The 15,563-nt window shown below is 44.6% G+C and overlaps 1 protein-coding gene across 5 annotated transcripts in view; it reads left to right on the top strand.

The window, feature by feature from the left end:
- The first annotated feature begins 733 nt into the window (after window positions 1-733).
- Window positions 734-15,563, top strand: part of LOC138765671 (calpain-1 catalytic subunit-like) — a 34,609-nt gene continuing 19,779 nt past the window's right edge. For 3 of the 5 annotated variants that reach the window (XR_011358619.1, XM_069942637.1, XM_069942635.1), the window contains exons 1-13: window positions 734-821; window positions 3,646-3,804; window positions 3,872-3,941; window positions 4,154-4,272; window positions 4,352-4,509; window positions 4,585-4,756; window positions 5,676-5,747; window positions 9,582-9,667; window positions 9,774-9,845; window positions 11,274-11,440; window positions 11,882-12,045; window positions 13,235-13,443; window positions 14,629-14,665. Coding sequence is in view for 4 of the 5 variants with exons in the window: in XM_069942637.1 (XP_069798738.1) it covers window positions 3,652-3,804; window positions 3,872-3,941; window positions 4,154-4,272; window positions 4,352-4,509; window positions 4,585-4,756; window positions 5,676-5,747; window positions 9,582-9,667; window positions 9,774-9,845; window positions 11,274-11,440; window positions 11,882-12,045; window positions 13,235-13,443; window positions 14,629-14,665 (1,479 nt within the window). In the remaining variant the exon portion in view is untranslated. Of the gene's footprint in view, window positions 822-3,645; window positions 3,805-3,871; window positions 3,942-4,153; window positions 4,273-4,351; window positions 4,510-4,584; window positions 4,757-5,675; window positions 5,748-9,581; window positions 9,668-9,773; window positions 9,846-11,273; window positions 11,441-11,881; window positions 12,046-13,234; window positions 13,444-14,628; window positions 14,666-15,563 lie in introns of those variants that run through there. The other 2 variants (XM_069942636.1, XM_069942639.1) reach the window with 2 other exon arrangements.

Consider the following 15,563-nt stretch of genomic DNA (forward strand, 5'->3'; position numbering starts at 1 on the left):
GCAGTGACACTTTAATAATAGATTTTGGCAGGACTTTTTCTTTAAAGAACTGAAGAACTTCAGCTTGTCACCATCTTATCCCACAGCTCCCCCTACTGGCCATGTCGCTCCATATACAGGAGATTTCTGGGCAACCTGTTTAACTCCATGTTTGCCAATTGCCTTTACCTGATAACAGCAAAGAAGTGCAAATTAACAACTTTTCGAAGCAGAAACAAGTATTTAGAGGAGGGGTAGGAAGCTTCGGCCCTCCAGCTGTTGGAAAACTACAACTCCCATCATGATGGGAGTTGTAGTTTTGCAACAGCTGGAGAGCCAAGGTTCCCTACCCCTGATTTAGAGGAACAGAAATCTCTGCAATAAATCTGCGTGTGAATTTAGTCTAAAAATGACACTAGCAAAAATAAATTCATATCCAGGTTTACATGGTCCCAGTCATAATGTAGCAGCCATATTGTGGACATAAGACTCAGCTTTAGCTTTGGCTGTTCAGGCATGATGGGAGTTGTAGTTTTGTAACAGCTGGAGGGCCTGAGTTTGGCACCTGTGATAAGACATGAGGAAACAATATAGTGATTATAATCAGATCCATGATGTATCAGGGCAGGCTGGGGCTTGTAGCCACACAGAAGACTGATGGCCGCCGTACACAGAGAGACTGCGTCTTGAGTAAAGAGAAGGATTTCCCATCAGGCTTTGCACACTTCTGGTTGTTCAGGTTCTCAGTCACTTCCCGGTGTAGTAAGCGAGTGTGAAGTCTGAATGTCTGTGTTCAAGACTGTGCTGGGACGTCTTGGGTTTGTGCCCTGGGACCTGTTCAGGTAAAGAGACTGCTGGAGGTAGAAGAGACTGCAGGTCATATAGATGGTGTTATATGATTCATGTCTTGGATCCGCTGTTCTATAGGGTGTAATTACAGGGTGCCGGGACACCAGTGTAAACGTGCAGGATCCGTGCAGGCACCAGGTTTTATTTGAAGAGGAATGACACTATATTATTAGAGAAGCTGGGACCATCACAGAGAAGGAGACAGTAATACTTATGTGGTGTCCTGTGTCCTAGGACTGGTAACATCTGTAGAATCAGGACTAGAGATGAGCGAACCTGGAGCATGCTCGAGTCCATCCGAACCCGAACGTTCAGCATTTGATTAGCGGTGGCTGCTGAAGTTGGATAAAGCCCTAAGGCTATGTGGAAATCATGGATATAGTCATTGGCTGTATCCATGTTTTCCAGACAACCTTAGAGCTTTATCCAAGTTCAGCAGCCCCCGCTAATCAAATACCGAACGTTCGGGTTCGGATCGTCTCGAACCCGAACCTGGTTCGCTCATCTCTAATCAGGACGGATTATTATGTGAACCCTCTCATCGTTTCAGTTCAATGAAGAAATCTTGGAAACTTTGGACTCTATTATACAAAGAATAAAATTGTAACACCCCTTCATTGCCGCATTCACATCGCTATATATGTGGCTTCGTAAGAATACGGTCGGTGAATTCGTGAATAGAGATGAGCAAACCTTATATAGTCCGGGTTGGGGTCTGGGCTCCATGGACTTCTTGAGAAGAGATGAGAAAATCCGAGCGTGCGTCATTTGATTACTGGTGACTGAAGAAGTTGGATGTCGTCCTAAAGGGGTTATCCAGCGCAACAAAAACATGGCCACTTTTCCCCCTTCTCTTGTCTCTAGTTTGGGTGGGGTTTTAAACTCCGCTCCATTGAAGTAAATGGAGCTTAATTGCAAACCTGAACTGGAGACAAGAGAGGGGGGAAAGAGGCCATGTTTTTGTAGCGCTGGATAACCCCTTTAAGGCAGCCTGGATATATCCTTAGGCCATGCGCTGTAAGAGACCGGCCATTCCGTGACCCGGCCGGTCTCTGAAAAGATAATCACGGCCGGTACAGCATCTTTCTCTTTACTGATCTTTAGCGCCGCAGAGTTCTATGTGTATACTATGGGGGACATTTATGAGATCAGACGTTTTTTAAGCCGGGCTTACAAATGTCCCCGCAGCTCAGGGGATTTATGTAGAGTCACACAGCCTCTACATAAATCCCGATTGCACCGAGCCTCTCCATGCGAAAATTTAGAAAATTACGCCAGCTCAGAGGAAAAATTATAAATTATAAATGCGGCGCACGCAGAGGCCACACCCCCTCTGTGTGCTGCCGCACCCCACGTAGCACCCCCTCTCCGCCCTACTGGCGAAGGTGGCGCAGATGGGGCAAAAAAATGTGAAAAAAATACCATTTGCGAATATTTTTATGCCGATTTGCCCTAGCTGCGCCTAAAAAGGCATTTACGCCTTTTCATACATGTCCCCCTATGTGTATACACTCCGGACAGGATTCCCTCAGCCTGCAGCACTACGTAAGTACCGCATAAATTGTTACAACGACCATGATTTCTGCGGAACTTACGTAGTGTGAACATAGCCTTAGGCTGTATTTATGTTTTCCAGGTCTCCCTAGGGCTGCATCCAACTTACTCCCCCACCGGTTATTAAATAACGCACGCGCAGGAGCTCGGACCACAACCCAGACTGCATAAGTGCAGGTCTTCCAGGCAAATGCACAGACCATAGAATCCACTGACATTTTTTTTTTTTTTTTTTTTTTAATGGCTAGCTTTTTCTGCTTTTTTTTATTAACCGATCCCACAACCTCTTCTTAAATGGTTGTGTGGGTCACAGTGCAACCCCATTCCCTTGTATGAGTGATGCGGTCATATGACCAGGAATTGCTGACTAAATTATACAAAGTGTGCATTATCAGCTATTCGTACATAATTACAACATGTAATGCACACTTTTTATTATTTCATGTTTTTTCTTTTTTTTTCTAAAGACATCTACAAAAAAATATTGCGTAATGACATGTCAATTATTAGGCGGACAGTGGAATTCGCCATGAAATATCAAAGGTGGAACTTCAAGTGGAGGCTGCACGATGGCATTGTCTTGAAGTCTCTGAGCGTGTTCTTAAGTGTGCACATACCCTAAGGGTGCCTTTACACACACAGATTTATCTGACAGATTTTTGAAGCCAAAGCCAAGAATGGATTTGAAAAGAGAAGAAATCTCAGTCTTTCCTTTATGACCTGTTCTCTGTTTGTAGTCTGTTCCTGGCTTTGGCTTCAATGATCTGTCAGATAAATCTCTCTGTGTAAAGGCACCCTAAGTCACTTTGACTAAATAAGAGTACATACACATTAGGTTCATGGCAGCCAAGCTTACCGATTACCTTTGGGGACTAGGGACATGGTCCGACTTTTCCCAATAGCAGATATTGATCAGCGCTGATCAGTGGTCGTTTGTATCCATGAGCTGCCAAAGATTGTTTAATAAGAAAAGTCGAATCCACAGCACAATCATAGCCTGACATCATTGTGTACTTGAAGTTCTGGACAAGATCAGTCAACAGCAACTTGATGATTGTTTCCAGTCAACAGTTTTTTATAGAAAAGTTTAAAAAAAGAATAAAAAGTGGAAAAAAAAGACATTCCATGAGATATGTATTACAGTGAAGCTTATGTAACCAATGTCTTTTGATCCCCAGGGGGCTTAGATCGCGCCAAGTCTAGCTTCACTCTATATATTATGTATTGGTCATAGAGGATTATAGTTGCTGATGTTGGTTGTAGCAGGTAATGGAGCCTCCCCCAGCTAAAAGACTCAGAACCACAGTCTCTTCAGATGGGACCCCCGCACCTGCCTGCTCATCCTTACCCCTCTTTGAAGACAACACCTTCCCCCAGGATGAGGCGCTACTCACTGAAGGCATCAAGTGGAAAAGACCCAAGGTAATGAATAGTACTTTATAAAACCACTGTCACCCCACGTCTCCTTCATCCTGTTTTCTCCTTTTAGGAATTATGTGAATCTCCCCGCTTTGTAGTGGATGGAGCTACGAGGATGGATGTGTGCCAGGGTAACCTCAGTAAGTTTGTGCCACACTTGGTAGAGAGTAGTCATTGCTCTTTTTGACGCGGATGACTTGACCAGTCATGTTTCCTCCTTATTATGGGTTTACTCTTTTTGTAACCTACTATTCTTCCCATTGTGTTTTCCTATTTGTTGGGTTCCGTGTATACCACAGTAGGCTGTATAGATTGAAGGAACTGACCATGAGGGGTAATCTCTACCCTACAGGTAACTGCTGGTTCCTGTCGGCTGTGGCCTGTCTGTCTCTTTACCCTCAGCTGCTGGAACAGGTGGTCCCGATGGATCAAGGGTTTGGGGAAGACTATAATGGCAGATTTAGATTCCAGGTAAGATACCATCCATGATCAAATCACTGGACCAACTAAACTAACACGATGGGCAATAATCATCATGTGTTTCTTCTAGTTTTGGCAGTATGGACGTTGGGTAGAGGTCGTGGTGGATGACCTTTTGCCTACAGAACCTGTCCAGAACAATGGGAGAGCTCAATACAAATTACTTTTTCTGAAATCTAAGGACAAGGATGAGTTCTGGAGCTCGCTTCTAGAGAAAGCCTATGCAAAGTGAGTGTTATATGGAACTAGCGGTAGACGAGCTCACTAAGGTGTGAGATCATGTGTCGACTGTTCTCGTTGCAGACTGAAAGGTGGTTACTCCGCTCTCCAGATGGGGTTTGCAGGAGAAGCTTTGGAAGATATGACGGGAGGTGTGGTACAAAGCTGTGATACCAGCGGGCCAACCTCAGACTTATGGAGTCACCTCCATAATATGCTTGAGAGAGGAGCCCTTATCTGCTGTGGGAACACTCAGGTAAGACACATCATTCCTCCAAGACGTGCACCTTCAGCACCTTGAAGTCTTGATGTGGTTTATGACCTGTGCACACCTTCTACTGACAACCTCTCGTATGCAGGGCCATATACAGTAGTGTCCAAATAATAGTCATAAAGTGCCGTAATTGCATGGCTAGCTAGCTTCCCAAATGGCCCCCAGGAGAATCTAGCCTCCCAGCTGAGGAAACAGAGCAGGAAACAGTGGGGTACATCGTTGAATACCAATTTCTCCAACTGCTTTTAGATAGTCCTTGTTCAGACTGGTGGGACCTTGAAAAGCTTGAGTGCGACAACCCCCCTCAGTGTGGACAGGTGTAATCCCCTCACCTGTGGTAGTTACCCCTTTTTGGCTTTAGAAGGTCCAAACCTGCTTTCAGGAATTTGTAGAAATAATGAACAGTTTTCAGTTACTGCAGACACTGGCCATAGGGCCAGGCCCTGGAAAGGACACCTCCAGGATACTCTTCTCTATTGGGCTCTGAACTGGCACTAGAACTGAGCACATGGCCTCCTCTACCAGACCTATAAGCCAAATCCGGAACTTGTTTCCTATTGGTGGAGGAGGCTCTGTGGTAACGTGGCTTCTGATAGGTCAGAACTAGAGGTGACGTTTTGCAGGGCTATGATAGGCCCAGAGGTAGGGAGGTGGCTGGCAAATGTCCTCTTAAGCAAGTACAGACTGGCACATGCAACATCCTTCAGCATGTGCTCCCTATAGAAGAAAACAGAGACATCTAGTGACCAGAATGCAGTATAACACTTCATCCACAAGTCTCCCTTTTCAGGCATCTCAAGACTTTGCATAGCCTTTCGTTAAATACAGCAAATTGTCAAAATAAATATTTTCGTTTGATCTTTATGTTCTGTTTGATCCTTATAATTAATTCTATTTATAGGGAGAAATTGAAACATCCAATCTGATGGGAATTCTCAGCTATCATATGTACTCAGTGACCAGGACAAAGCAAGTAAGCTACATAGCATGCTACTTGACCTCAATGCTCAAAGTAGTGTGCAACTATTCTTGTAGCAGGGAGATGACCCACCTAGACTGTCGGTACCGCCACCCACAGAAAGGGGAAAATAACCCAAAGAGTGAGTAGCCAGTATGTGTAGGTGCTGGTGCAATGATCACTTAATCCGCGTAGAATAAATAAAATGGCTACTGTTAGTCTCTTGTGGTAAAGGATACTTTAGTAACAAACAACTTCTTATGTACAGACTTGTGCTTACTGGATCTGTGCTGAGAGATACTTTAAGTGCTGAGGTAGGGTAGCAGTGCTTGTGTAGCTTAGTGTTGAGCAGTGAAGAGAAGAGTAAAGGAGTTTGTCGTGAGAGCCCCAACCCAGGGTAGTAGTGTGCTTTGCCGGAACTTGAAAGAGATACTTAAGAGGAGAATGCTTGTGAGAAGAATACTTGTGCCTTTGTTTCATCTAAACCACCTTCTGCCCTGCAGTGTCGGGGTACCCGTCCTATCAGGGTGACACAAGCCCCAGTCTTGGTTACCTGAGAGTAGCTAAGTGTCTGAAATTATCCGGTGTCACCTGCGCTGCTAGATAGAGTACGTAGACCTTTGTTATGGTTGCTTTTCTCTATCCAGGTCAGTTCCTCTGTACTAGGATACTGTTAAGAGAGGTTCACGGCATGGGCTGGGGTGATCTCTGGCTTGTCCTCCTTTAGGGGTTTAACACTGCATAGTGTCCGTAGTTATAGTCTTGAGAATAAAAGTCTCTGAGTTCTCCATATACGTGTGTCTCTGATCACTAACACAACTCAACTTAACTGGAACTGTCCCCTAGGGGCTTTGTGTGTATGTATATAGAGCAGGGATAGGTAAAAGAAGAAAGAGTATCTCCTATTGGTCAGCACAGACTAGGTGGTACATAAACAGTAACGCTTTCGCAGCTACAGCTGTGCAACACATAACAGAGATTAAACATAACACTGGCATCTAGTGGTAAAACTAGAAAATGCAACTACATCACTACTGAAGAGATAACTTTCTGACCGGTGCCCAAAGCACTTAACTGTGGGACACCACACTTTAGCAAAAAGTAACAACATTTTTGTGCATACCATTTTTGTCACTTTTGGCAACTTTTTATCACTAAGCTAGCCAAGAAGGCGGAGCTTGACACTAAGTGGGAATGATGTTGCACAAAGAGGGTGTGGTCTCCAGCATGCATACTGCCTTCTCCCTGTTCCCTGACGCTTATGCTTGATTGACACCCTAAGCACTGGGCTTTGCATTAAGTTGCCATTGCTCAGGACGCCAAACAAAAGTCACTGACTGGGATGAGGGAGGAGGCAAAGTGAAAGCTGCGGCTCCACCCTCCCAACCCCCGCCTAAGCATAGATTAAAGACACGTATTTTGATAATTGCATTCCAACCCAAAGCTACTTTTTTTTAAAAAAGAGAACCCAACACAATAAAAATAACATCAAATTTGAGTTATATTAGAGTTGAGTTATAGTGCAGGAGCTGGGCAAAGTCATATATAGTTTTACGGGAAAAGTTCCAGGATATCTCGCAATTTATTTGTGGAAACTTTTGCTCATTCTGGGCTAAGTAGTCATGTGGGCGGTCCTACTCGGTCATCTGTGTATATGCACACTGTCATGAAGGACCGCCCACATGACTACTTAGCCCAAAATTAGCACAAATTAACATAAATAAATTATGTTATCCTGTAAAGTTTTCTACAAAGCTATATGTCAGTCTGTGTAGCTTCTCCTGCACTATAACATGAGGAATGTCCAGGGTGACAGGTTCCCTTTAAGTATCCAGGAGATTCCCTCAGTAAGTGTGACTACCTGTTAGACCAACATTGAAGGATCATCATTTTTCTTTTTGCTTATGATAGGACATTTACAAAAACAGGCAAAAACAATTACAACAAAAGTGTGAAACACCTCAGCTTTGAAGCACAATGGGTGACAAGCCCTGACTCATAGTGTACAGCCCTTACTCACATTGTACAGCTTTGGTGTCCCACCACAGGTGTTGCTATTGGTTACACCCTTCGTAAAAGCCTGTACTTTTTGAGTGTAAGTAGTGATGTACTAGTGCCAGAGTTTCGCCGTTTCGCGGTCACGGTACCACTAAGCCTGTTGATGCGTATGACCGTGAAACGGCCGTCGGTTTAAGTGGAGTGTACCTGTATCTGCCATGTAACCGATTTGAGCACATGTGGTTACTTTGTATGCCTTCCAGCGATTAATAAAGATTTCTATGATTTTCAAGTGAGTGCTGCAACGTCATCTTTCTCTATTGCTACGTATCTCTCTTTACTTCTCTCATACGCTTTCCTCACCCACTCACAGCACACCTTACAGGGGCTGTAGGAAGGAAGTCACATGGGTAGAGGAAGTGTAGTGTCTTCTGCCGTTAGACTCTGTAGAAGGTAGGACGCTCCCTAGTTTCTTCTCCAGTAACTCCACTCAACACTATGCAGTGTTAAACCTTCACTAGAGAGGACAAGTCAGGGATCATCTCAATCCACGCGGTGGACAAGGAGAAACACAGTGCAGGACAGTATCCATAAACGAAGTAAGGAACTGATCCGGATAGACCAAGGTTGTTAGAAGTCTATGAACTCTATGTTGCAGCGGGGGTGTTAGCATTCCGGTCATCCCAGGTAACAAGGTCTGGGGCTTGTGTCACCCTCTAGGACAGGTCACTCGACACTGGTGGGTAATAGGTGGTGCAAAGACCAAAGAGTTAAAACACAGGCACAAGTATTCTCTCTCTTCTCAAGTATTCTTCTATTTCTGATGAAGTGCTGTTGAAGCGAGAAAACGTTTGTCTGTTCTCATCCGCCATTCCACCTTCCCCCTTCCTTGCATATGTTTTCAGTGTGACTACAATTAAAGATTGCATCGGCTAATCTTTGGTGAGTGACCGCCTCTTTCTACTACTACGTACTCTAATTCTTCTATTTCTACCTCCGAAGTTCCGGCAGAGCACATTACTACTTGGGTTGGGTCTCTCTCGACATCCTCCTCTCTACTCTTCTGATCCTTTCTTCTACTTCTCAGCACGCAGCTCAGTCAGCACAACTGTACCACTCTTCCTACTCTCAATACAGACCTGGATCCTAAAGTATTAAGTGTCTTATCAAGTGTAAAGTATTCTATCAAGGCAAAGCTGTATGACCTGCTGCCTACCTCAAGTATCTCCAGAGTAAATAAGATTTTTTTTATGATAAAGAGACTCTGTGATTCCTCTTCAAGCACCGACACAGTATACACACACTCCTTGGGTCATCTGCCCTTTCTGTGTGTGGCAGTACCAATAGTCCGGGTGGGTCACTACTCCACTCCAGACCACCGTGATAAGTGCCCAAGGGACCCCGCAACAACCAGGCAGGACACTGTCCACAGGGGAACAAGGTATAGCCGGCCCATTAAAATAAAAGCAGGTGTGCTACCATACCTGTGTGCCCAACCGGCACTGGCGTCACAACATAACATCACTGGGCCCGGCTATATCTCGGCTAACAACCATAGAACTGGGGTCATGCCTAACCATCTGGCAAGTGACTGGCCGTACCACCTCCACACCGGGGGTGTTCACCACACAGCCCTGACTCACAGTGTACAGCCCTGACTCACAGTGTACAGCCCTGACTTACAGTGTACAGTCCATGCTAGAAATAGCATTTCTGATTCTTGCCTAGCAGCTCTATTGTAATGAGCGCCTCCCCTGTGCCCACTGGTTAGCGGTGTCTTGACTCCTCAGTGATTCCATCAGTCATCCTACACTCATCCCTGCACAGTCTTCACCTTCTCTTTTCTTGCAGGTGGAGACATTAGGGGGCTGCGTATCACTGCTGAGAATACGTAACCCCTGGGGACACACCGAATGGATGGGGCCATGGAGAGATGGGTAGGAGGAGGTTTACTCTTCTTCTTTGCCTCTCATTTAGGTGATGAGCTGTCACATACAGACAGATGACATCTTCATGTGCAATCTATTTTTTGTGTATCCTCAGGGGACCTGAATGGCAAAGTCTAGCAGCCCCGGAGCAGTCTGACAATGTCGTATTAGAGGATGGAGAATTCTGGTAAAACTAGAAACAAAATGGAAATAAGTTGATGGCCTATGCTCAGAATCACTGGGGTAGACTATCAGGTTATGTTCACGCACATTGGAGTAAAGGGCGGCTGGACGGCAATTTATGCTTTCAGGAAAAATCCCACAACATTCAAAAGAGGGAGAAAGGCAGGGGGTGCGGGAAAACAATAAGCAAAGGATACTTACCTGTCCTTGTGTCCCAGAGTGCCGCTCTCAGGTCCCGTTGACAGACGCCAGATGTGTAATTTATGGCTCGAATCCGGGGACGTCACATACCCGGCTTATGGCCCTATTTCACGGGTCGTTTAGAGGAGCAAACGAGCGCTCTCGGCGCTCGTTTGCTCTTCGTTCCCCGCTCGCTGCCGCCGCTATTAACGGCGGGGAGCTGCGGGAAGGCTGCCCGGGTGATCGCTGATCGTCTGGGCAGCCCATAGGATACAGCAACGTCTGCTGCCGACGCTCCTATTCAACGGAGCAACGGCAGCAGATCGCTGCTATATCAGTCGCTTGTTTTTCAACCTGTTTAAAAACAAGCGACTGCAACGATCAGCCGACATGAACAATGTCGGCTGATCGTTGCACTCTATTCCACGGGACGATTATCATCCGTAGCGGCCGATATCGGCCAAATACGGACGATAATCGTTCCGTGGAATAGGGCCTTTAGTCATTGCCTGCTCAGCCAATCAATGGCTGGAAACTTTTATGACCATAGACATTGCAAGAAAGTCTTACAGCTCACAGCTCAGGAACTGTCCAGAGCAGAAGAGGTTTTCTATGGGGATTTGCTATTGCTGTGGACAGATTTGGCAGCAGAGAGCAGTGTGTCAGACTGGTGAAGTTAGATATAGTGAAAAGCATAGGTGTAGTGAGGAAGAAATATAGATTGGTTCCAAAGTACTGTGACCTGTAGGTACAGAATGGAGTAATGGTTAGTATATACTCCAGTCTACTACATGGGGAGGACACAATATTCTTTTAAAAGGCATTAAAGCGATATTTCACCCCCCAAAATTTTTCTTTTAAATCAACTGGTGCCAGAGATTTGTAATTAACTTTTTTTTAAAATCTTGAGTCTTTCAGTACTTATCAACTGCTGTATGTCCTGCAGCAATTGGTGTATTCTATCCAGTCTGACACAGTGCTTTCTGCTGCCACCTCTGTCCATGTCAGGAACTGTCCAGAGCAGCAGCAAATCCCCATAGAAAACCTCTCCTGCTCTCCAGACTGGAAAGAATACACCACTTCCTGCAGGACATACAGCAGCTGATAAGTACTGGAAGACTGGATATTTTATAATAAAAGTTAATTACAAATCTCCGGCACATTCTTGCACCGGTTGATTTAAAAGAAATTGGGTTGAATAACCCCTTTAATATCTAGTATGCACATTCTAGTAATATGTTCCTCAATGCAGGATGACAGTCGAGGACTTCCAAAAGAATTTCGATTTTCTGGAGATCTGTCACCTGGGGCCACAGAGTATTCTGCAGATTGGTGCAGCAGCTAAACCCTGGGAATACACTACCTATGAAGGACGCTGGGTGAAAGGACTGTCTGCAGGGGGCTGCTGTACCAGCAGTGGTAAGAAAAAGAGTCCATACTTAGCTCTTGTCCCATGAGCGTCTACCCAGCCGTGCATAAATTATAATCCGAGAAGCCAAAAAAATTCCCTTTGTTCTAAATCCATAATAAAATAAGGCAATACAAAGCAATGTTTCTGCCAAATAATGTGTCCCAGGTAGGTAGGGATAAGTGGCGGCCCCCAACTGAGCTGCAGTAACCAGGTCTGACCACTACACAGTGAATGGAGCCATTGTGCAGTGCTGGAGCTGCACATCTGATTGGCAGGGGCACACTGATAATGTATCCTATGGATAGCCCATTAGCCTGTTATGCCCAGGAAAACACATACATCTAAGTACTGTAAGGCATGACTCTCAATAAGTCCTATACATTGGTGTATATCTGTAAATATTCAATCAGTAAAGGGGTAGATTAATCCCCAAGTTTCTTTGTTTTCAGCTTTTTATTGGATGAACCCCCAATTCTCCCTCATTCTTGGGAATAATGATGAGGATGACAACGCTGAGCCTCAAGGATCCTGCAGTTTTATTGTGTCCGTCATGCAGAAGCATCAGAGGTTACGGAAGACTGGACACATCCGTGTAGCCTGCCACATATTTCAGGTATACCAAGTATATATGCAGCGAGCATGGGCCCTGGGTGGCAGGGTAGCTTATGTTGTTGTGGCAGCTCTGTGGGTGTTGGGTCACTTGGGCACTTGTCACGGTAGCCTGGAGTGGCATTGGAATCCACCCCCGGACAAAACGGGCACCACTCCTGTACTGTTTTGGATAACCCAAGTATAACCTGGTGTGTAGGTGCAGAATGATAGACCAGAGTCCAGTAGCTTAACCAGAATTTAGTCCGTTTACTTAAGAACTTCAATGCAACACAAATATACTTTGGCAGCTGTAGGTGCAGGCAAGAAGTAGTGGTAGTAGTTTGCAGACAAGTGGAAAGTGGAGCAGAGGTGCATCTTGAGGGCCCTGTCCAATGTACAATGTAGCCGTGTACACTGCTAGGATAGCGTAGTGAATAACAGAAGAAGAGGAAAAAGATACTCATACTCACGAATAGATCCCTTTCTTGATCTGACAGCCTTATGCCCTATAGTGTCAGGATACCCGTCCTGCTAGGGTAGTACTCTTTCAAATAAAAATGACAGAGATTTGTAATTTACTTCTATTTAAAAAATCTTAAGTCTTCCAGTACTTATCAGCTGCTGTATGTCCTGCAGGAAGTCTTGTATTATTTTCAGTCTGACACAGGGCTCTCTGTTGCCACCTCTGTCAGTGACAGGAACTATCCAGAGCAGTTGAAATCCCCATAGAAAACCTGTCCTACTCTCCAGACACCACTTCCTGTGGGACATACAGCAGCTAATAAGTACTGGATGACTTGACTTGACTTGAAATCTTTTAATAGTAAAAGTAATTTACAAATCTCTGCCACTTTTTGGCACCAGTTGATTTGAAGAAAAAAAAAAAATATATATATATATATTTATTTATTTTTTGCAGAACTACCCCTTTATTAACTCCTTTATTTCCCTTCAGCTCAATATTTCACTCCATCTAAAAGCCTTAGAGCATAAGACATCTTTTTTTTTCTGGAGAGATTTCTGGCTTGGCTTACCAGTTAGTTTCTGAATGGGAGTCAAACACTGACTTGAAGGGAACACTACCTCCAGAAGGTGGCAGCAGAGAGCTGTTTTACATATCCCTCAAATCATAATATTCATTGTGGTAAACAGGAGCTTAGCAGTTTTTTTTATTCTTTTACATATGTCTTTGTTGTTGTATATTTTATCAGGGAGCTGACCACCATGTGTATCTACTGCAAGATGCCCTCTGCTCCTCTCCACCCCTTCTTAAAGCTGGGCCATGTGATAACCACCGGGAAGTTGTCCTCTGCTCCAGCCTGCCACCTGGACGCTACATAATAATCCCGTCCTTAGAGAAGGAGACAGATGAAGGGGAGTTTCTGATTCGTGTCCTAACTGAGAAGGGAAACAGTTCCAGGTACAACCGTCTGTTTAAAAAGTATTATCTAGTATCCTATAGGGGAATTCTGAGTTAATAGAAGAGAACCGCCCACTCGGAGACCTCGCACAGAGTAGCGAGTGGCTACAAATGAATTTAAAGGGGAACTCCAGATAAGAAATATTTTACCCTGTTCAGTCACCACCCGTAATCTAATCTTGTGTGTAATAGGTTTCTATTACATTAATTGGTCAGTTTGTCTGCAGCCCATCCTGACTCACATACCGAAGCTGCTGAAAATCCTCACTTGCCGATCCACTGTGTCTCCACTCCTCTTTTATACCCCTCCCTTCTGAGACAGAAGACGTGTGATTTTTCTGTTGTCACTTCTGTTGCCAGAAAAGCTTTAACACCTCATCTGTAACCCCCTCCCACCACTGACATCACACAGTGATCAATTGGCCAAGGGCGGGGAAACAGCCTCTCCTGAGTAGTATAGGGGAAAGGAAACACTGTTGTTTCATCTCTCACTTTCTCTAATCTATCTATGTAGATAGATAGATACTTTGTTTACTGTGCAAAGAGAAAGCAGATTGAGATTGAGTGGTGGGCAGATAGTACAAGACAGGGGCAGGTACCCAGCAGTTAGCTCTGAGGTGTAATGCATGCTGGGAGATGTAGATTTCCAGCCAGGTACCATGATTTTAAACGGGGATCATTTATTAAAGTTTGAATCTGGGACTATGAGCAGCGTAAACAAGTGGGAAAGGTGTCAAACAATCAGTGGCTGCCCCCACTGTGATCTGTTTATCATTAGGGTCTTTTCCGTTAAAAGTGAAAGTCCAAAGTAAAAAAAAAAAAAAAAAACCTTCAAATGCATTAAAGGAGTTGTCTAAGGAGTGGAAAAAAACTGAAGCCTTCTGCTCCGTGGTACTCACTCCTCTATGACTACATCTCAGAAGTATACCTGTTGAGACGGGGGGGGGGGGGGGTATATATCCTGTTATGCGATGATCAGGATATCACTTCCCCCTCTAGTCTCAGAAAGCATACTTCCGAGATGTAGAAATAAAGGAAGTGAGTGTTGGGGAGCAGAAGGCTTGAGTCGTCTTCTTCTCCCCAGACAACCCCTATAATAAAACACATTGAAAGAGTCTTTTTCACATTCATGGATAATAATGTTGTTACTTCTAATAAATATAATTGTTCTTTTACTAATTTTAGGCCAATTGAAAGTAATGGGAACTGTAGTGAAATTGCGGTAAGTGTATTATATGTATCACTCCATTACAGAGGGAATCTATCAGCTGCAATTCAGGTTCCAAACTGCTGACACTTTTAGATGTTAGTACAAGGAGACACAAGGTCCTAAAATACTGAAGGCTGTAATGCCTCCTCGCTCCCCCTCCCATGATACCTGACCCTGCTTGGGACTAGAGATGAGCGAACCGGACGAGGTTCGGGTTCGTATGAACCTGAACTATCGGCTTCTGATTCCCGCTCCGTGGAAAGGGTGGATACAGCCTGAGGACCGCCTAGAAAACTGGGATACAGCCATAGCCATAGACTGTTTCCCTGTTTTCCAGGCGGTCCTCAGGCTATATCCACCCTCTCCAAGGAGCGGGCAGACAGCGGGAATCAGAAGCCAATAGTTTAGGTTCATGCAAACCCGAACCTCAGCCGGTTCGCTCATCCCTACTTGGGACTTCCAACTCACTGAATAAAACAAGGATAGAGATATGGGAAGGAGTAAGGAGGTGTTACAGCCCCCAGAACTTTAGGGTCTTGGCAACGCCTCTTTGACTCTTTGCACAGATAGAAAGAAAAAAAAATCATTTTCCTATGTTATGGAAGCACAGATGGATATATGAAAGGTACCATGTGTCTCCTTGTCCTAACAGCTATATAACAGTGTCAGCAGTCTGGAACCTGAATTGTAGTTGTTACTTTATGCACTGGACTATCATATCTTGGAGAGATAAGCTGCTGCCGGAGGAGTTTGGCAGCGCCTTTCTTTCTTCTACCTACATGCAAATATTTCTTCTACATTGAATCTAATGTGTATGGCCAGATAGTGTGAACTTGTCCTGCTCAAACCAGAGGGTCAGCTAACTTCCCTATGTGTATGGATATAAATAGATAGATAGATAGATAGATAG

Source organism: Dendropsophus ebraccatus, chromosome 10, assembly GCF_027789765.1.
Source record: "Dendropsophus ebraccatus isolate aDenEbr1 chromosome 10, aDenEbr1.pat, whole genome shotgun sequence".
Classification (NCBI taxonomy): domain Eukaryota; kingdom Metazoa; phylum Chordata; class Amphibia; order Anura; family Hylidae; genus Dendropsophus; species Dendropsophus ebraccatus.